Below are 6,088 nucleotides of genomic sequence, written 5' to 3'. Positions count from 1 at the left end.
GAACTGGAGAGCAGATAAATACCACATGAACTCGCTCATTTGTGGAATATAAGGAACAACATAAACTGATGAACAAGGACTGATCCAGGGACGGAGAGGCATTGATTGGACTGTTGGGCTTTGGAGGGAGGGTAGCGGAGGGTGGGGGTAAAGGGGAAAGAGCAACCAAAGGACTTACATGCAGGCATAGAGGCCTAATCAATGGACACGGACAACGGGGGGCGGGGTGGAGGGTGATGTGGGGACAGGGACACATATGTAATATCTTAATCAATAAAAAATATATTTAAAAAAATTTTTTGGCTTTTTTACTCACTTGCTCTCCTTATATATTAATAACTTTCTACAATTTTGTGTTCAGATTCCTGTTCCTTTATTTTTTCTCTTGTAGACTTTTGGTTTGTGGCTGCCATGTGCTACATATAATTACCAAGCTATGTTTGTAACAGTATTTTTAAAGACTTCTAAAATTTGGTTTTTAGATAGAGAGGAAGAGAGAGGGAGAATTTAAAAACATTCATGTGAAAATGAAACATCAATTGACTGCCTTCTGCACACCCCCTACTGGGGATTGAGCCTACAACTGGGGCAGGGGCATGACCAGGAATTGAACCAGCAACCTTCTGTTGCATGGGATGACGCCCAATCAACTGAGCCACACTGGCCATGGCTGTAATAGTCTATTTTAAGTTGATGGTCACATAAGTTCCAACATATCCTAAAATCACTCACCCCTTCCCATTTATGTTTTTGTCATTTTTTCATGTATGTTTGTATGTATCCCTTAATTTATTATTACACATTATCTTTCTACTTTTGTCTTTTAATCTTTGTACTAACTTTATAATTGGTTCACTGCTTTTATAAAGTGTTTGCCTTTGTCGGTGAGAATTTTTTCTTTCCTATATTGTCTTATTCATATTTTTTATCTTTTTTTTTTTTAAGAAAACTTTATTTTTTTATTTTTATTGATTTCGGAGAGGAAAGGAGAGGGAAAGATAGAAACATCAATGATGATAGAGAATCATTTATTGGCTGCCTTCTGCACACCCCCTACTGGGGATCAAGCCCGCAACCCCGGCATGTGCCCTTGGCTGGAATCGAACCCTGGACCCTTCAGACCCTGCAGACCCTTCAGTCTGCAGGCCGACCCTCTATCCACTGAGCCAGACCAGCTAGGGCTATCTTTTCTTCTCAAAGAAGCCCCTTTAACTTTTTTCATAATACTGGTTTAGTGGTGATAAACTCTAGTTTTTTCTTGTCTTTATCTTTCTTTTTGATTCTAAATGATAGCTTTTCTGCGTAGAGTAATGTTGGTTGTAGGTCTTTGATTTTTATCACTTTGAAAATTTCATGCCAATCCCTCTGGCCTGCAAAGTTTCTGTTGAGAGAGAAGTCAGCTGACAGTCTTATGGGAGCTTCCTTGTACATAACTAACTACTATTCTCTTGCTGTTCTTAAGATTTTCTCTTTGTCTTTAAACTTTGGCATTTTAATTATGATCCAGCTTGGTGTGGGCCTCTGGGTTCATCTTGTTTTGGATTCTGTACTTCCTGGACTTACATGTCTATTTCCTTTGCCAGGTTAGGGACATTTTCAACCGTTATTTTTTTTATATATAATATATTTTTATTGATTTCAGAGAGGAAGGGAGAGAGTGAAATAAAAACATTAGTGATGAGAGAGAATCATTGATCAGTTGCTTCCTGCATGCCTCACACTGAGTAACATGCCCGCAACCTGGGCATGTTCCCTGATTGGGAATCAACCATGACGTCCTGGTTCATAGGTCAACACTGAACCACACTGGCCAAGCCAGTCATTATTCCTTCAAATAAGTTTTCAGTCCCTTGCTCTCTATTCTCCCTATGGTCTGCCTATAATGCAAATGTTGGTATGCTGAATGTTGTCCTAGAAGTCTCTTAACCTATCCTTTTTTCTTTTTTTTTTTGTTAATTCTCACCCGAGGGTATTTTTCCCATTGATTGATTTATATATATATATATTTTATTTCAGAGAGGGGGAAATAGAAACATCAATGCTGAGAGCCAGTCGTTGATTGGCTGCCTCTTGCATGTCCTGCACTGGGGATCAAGCCCACAACCCCAGTATGTGCCCTGACTGGGAATTGCACTGTGATCTCCTGGTTCATAGGTCAACGCTCAACCACTGACCCATGCCAGCTGGGATCACATTAATTTTTAGAGAGAGTGGAAGGGAGTGGGAGAGACACAGAGAGAGAAAAACATCGACATGTGCCCCAAACCCCAATCAGGGCCAGGGATCTAGCCTGCAACCAAGGTTCATGACCTGGACCAGAATCAAACCTGAGACCCTTCTGTTCATGGGCCGATGCTCTATCCACTGAGTCAAACCAGCCAGGACATAACCAGTGTTTTGAACTTTCCATCTGGTAGATTACTTGCCCCCATTTAATTATTTTTTTGGAGTTTCGTTTTGTTTTTTCATTTGGAACATGTTTATCTCCTTATTTTGGCAGCCTCCCTATATTTGTTTCTGTGTATTAGGTAGAGCTGCTGCGTCTCCTGGTCTTAGAAGAGTGGCCTTATGTAGTAGGTGTTCTGTGGGGCCCGATGGTGCCGTCTCCCTATTCACCTGAGCCAGTTGTTCTGTGGGTGTCCCTTGTGTGGGTCGTGTGTGTCCTTACGTTGTAGTTGAGCCTTGATTCATGTTGGCACATTAGTGGGTGGGGTTGACCTTCAGGCTGTGACTCCAGCAGGCTTGTGTGGGGGCTGACACCACAGAGCAGGAGTGGCTTTAGCAGGGTTTTGGGGCCAGGCCCTTCAGGAGCTGTTTGTGGAGCTCGTGGTGGTGCTCTGGTGTGTGAAGCTGGCCAGCACATGTGTTGGTTCTGAAGCCTCTTGGGAGGGACTCCAGGGCAGGTCAAGGGGAGCGCCACTTGTACCGGGCTTGGGGCCGCTCATTTGAAGCTATGGTCTAGGCCCGTGGTCGGCAAACTGCGGCTCTTTGGCCCCTTAATTGTGGCTCTGCCTAAGCCTTAGGAGTACCCTAATTAATAACAGTGTACCTACCTATATAGTTTAAGATTAAAAAATTTGGCTCTCAAAAGAAATGTCAATCATTGTACTCTTGATATTTGGCTCTGTTGACTGAGTTTGCCGACCACTGGTCGAGGCCAAAACTAGCTGCTGCATGTGCTTGGGACCACCCCATAGGAGTAGCAGTGCAAATTGAGACCACTTGTCGCTTGTGCTGGACTTGGAGCTACTTAGCAAGAGCCACAAGGCACGCTGAGGCCAGCCACTGCTTGTTGGGGGCTTGTGGCCCTTAGAGAGATTTGGGGGAAGTCCACAGTGCTGATGGAAGCAGGCCGCTTGTGTGGAAAAGCCTCTGGTAGAGACTTGGTCAGGGTGCGCGAGATGGGTGGGGCGACCCGTGTGAGCCTGGTTAATGGAGAGCCCAGAGTTGGTGCTTGTCTGAGCCTGCTGATTGCAGAGAGGAGCATTTGCAAAGGAACAAAGAAGCCTCTCTCCTGACCACTTTCCCCTTCAGCCCTTTCTCTGAAGTAGGTCACCTTAGTTCCTCTTATATGTACCTGGCACTTTATGAGCTGCTGCCCCTGTGCTGCGGCCCCATATTGAGTAAGTTTGTGTGCGGGTAAGTCTGTGCGTGCCCCCCGCCCCTTTAAAAGGCACGCCTACGTCTCCAGCCACCCTCTGTCTCAGTCGGACGAAATCCTCACTGGTTTTTACAGCCAGATGTTACAGGGATTCCCCTTTTGGTACTGGTGCCTGGGGCTGGGGATACCTGTGTGGGGCTGGGACCCTTCCTCAGGGGTATCTACACAGCCAAGCTATCCCTAACAATTATGTTTTGTTTGTTTGGTTTTTGTTGTTAATCCTCACTCAAGGATATTTTTTCCATTGATTTTTAGACAGAGTGGAAGGGAGAAAGGGAGAGGATTGGGATCAAACCTGCAATCCAGTTACATGCCCTTGACCGGGAATTGAACCCCTAACCCTCTGGTGCAAGGGCTGGCACTCTGACCACTGAGCAGCACTTGCCAGGGCTCCCTCCCGATTCTTAATCACCACAGAATGGGTGTGGGACCTGCCCTTACCACCCCTCCTACTAATCTCAACATGGCTTCTCTACATCCTTAGTTACAGAACTTTTGTTCAACTAGTCTTCAGATGGTTCTCAGTGCTGGTGGGTCTGTAATTAGTTATAATTGTGATGTGGTCATGGGAAGAGGCGAGCAACAGGGGAATTAATAAGAGCACATCTTCCTGTGCTCCCACCACTACTCTGGATCTGTTCTGTGAATAACACCAAAGGAGCAGGTGTGCTTTCTATGCCCTGTCTCTTGCTAGAGACAGAGAGACATGGTCCTTCAGCCTCAAGAAGTTGCTAGCAGGGAAATTTGCAATTCCAGTAAAATGTGTTCATGGGGTATTTACAGCATAGTAGGAGTGTCTGCCTGGGGAATTGAGGGCAGCTATAAAGAGGAAAACGTACATATTTGAGCTGAGGCTTGAAGGCATTTTCGGAAGAAAGGGCATCCTAGGCAGAAGGAATAGTATTTGCAAGGACACAAAAGAGTGTGGGATAGTCAAGAGCATGCAGTTTAGAACTACCACAGATTGAGAGAAGAAAAGGGAAACAGGCTAAGTGAACCCAGGTGAGATCGCTTACGCCTTGAAGGCCATGCTTGGGTCCTTACACGCCTGCCTCTACACAGGGAAGGAGGACATAGATGGTGGCAGTGGTGGGATTAAAGGATCATTCACAGGACATTTCTTTTTGTATATTAGGGTTTTTCTGCCAGGGAGATATAATGTAAGCAGGAAGCCTTGGTCTGGTGGGAAGCGTAGATTTCCCAATGGCCTGTGTGACCTCATAAGTTCTCTGGAACCTACTTTCTCAAGGAAAATCTCTCATAGGGGATAGGACACAGGTCATGGTACCATTTTTATTTTCTGAGAAACTCAAGATATGAAGCTGGAATGGGAGCTTTGAGAGAGGGCAGGAAATGACACTAGTCCATCTATGCAATGGAGTTGATTTCTTAGAAAAAGGATTGGTTTTCACTCCTGTTTCTATCTTCAAAATTTCTTCAACTTGGAACTGCCCAGTTAAGTGGCTCACAGAACCACTGGACAAGTTCAGTATCTGCACATTTGCATAAGAGCCAGTTGCAGGGTCTTCTAATGCCCAAATGAATTTCTGATACTGGGGCAAGATGCAGACATTCCCATTTTAATCAGGGACTGCAGTCCTTGCAGGGGTGACTGACAGCGCAGGAGGCCTTTGTGAGGAACTCTGGTCTGGGCGGGATGGGAGATCCTCAGGAGTGCTGTGGGTGGTAAAGGTGTACAAAGACACTAGGCTTGTTTCACAGAGGAGGTGGCACGTGTGGTCAGAATGAAGAAACAGGGCTCAGTTCCTGTTGGCCTGGGTGTGTGTTCCGCTGCTTGGAGCGCTTGCAGTACTTATAGGACAGAAATGCCACAGTGCAGGCTCCAAGAAGCATGAGAGAGAAGAGCGTGTACAACGCGGTCTGGGCTTCTGTCGCACCCAGGGCTAGGCCCAGGAACTGGACCTCCTCTTCTCTCTTGGGACTGATGGTGGGTCCAGCATCTAGGAGAGGACAACAGAGGGCAGTTCACACTAGCACCGATGTGGTTACTGGACTGTGCTAACCTGTTTTAAGCCCAAGCTAGATCCCTGGCACAGGTGCCCCGAGTGAGCTCCTTGCTGAGGGCTCATACCTGTCACTGACGGATGAGCCTCTGAATGAAATTAGGTAGACTTATTTTTAATCATTTCTATCAGCAATTTAAAGTATAATCTAAATTAGGTAATTGTCTCTTATATTTGTACTAGTGGCCCGGTGCATGAAATTTGTGCAGGGGGGTGGGGGTGGTGTCCCTCACCCCAGCCTGCACCCTCTCCAGCCTGGGACCCCTTGGGAAATGTCCGACTGCCGGTTTAGGCCCAATCCCACAGAGATTGGGCCTAAACTGGCAGTTGGACATCCCTCTCGCAATCCAGGACTGCTGGCTCCTAACTGCTCACCTGCCTGCCTGCCTGATTGCCCCTAACC

The 6,088-nt window shown here is 46.2% G+C and overlaps 1 protein-coding gene across 1 annotated transcript in view; it reads right to left on the bottom strand.

Moving 5' to 3' along the window:
* Positions 1 to 4,847: 4,847 nt before the first annotated feature.
* LCT (lactase) overlaps positions 4,848 to 6,088 on the bottom strand; it is a 42,151-nt gene continuing 40,910 nt past the window's right edge. Inside the window, exon 17 of the mRNA XM_006767152.2 lies at positions 4,848 to 5,622. Coding sequence (XP_006767215.1) covers positions 5,402 to 5,622 — 221 coding nt within the window. The 3' untranslated portion in view covers positions 4,848 to 5,401. The remainder of the gene's footprint in view (positions 5,623 to 6,088) is intronic.

Source organism: Myotis davidii, unplaced genomic scaffold, assembly GCF_000327345.1.
Source record: "Myotis davidii unplaced genomic scaffold, ASM32734v1 scaffold2042, whole genome shotgun sequence".
Taxonomy (NCBI): Eukaryota; Metazoa; Chordata; class Mammalia; order Chiroptera; family Vespertilionidae; genus Myotis; species Myotis davidii.
Note: the sequence above shows the minus strand (reverse complement) of the source record. Positions and strands in the feature narration are given on the sequence as shown.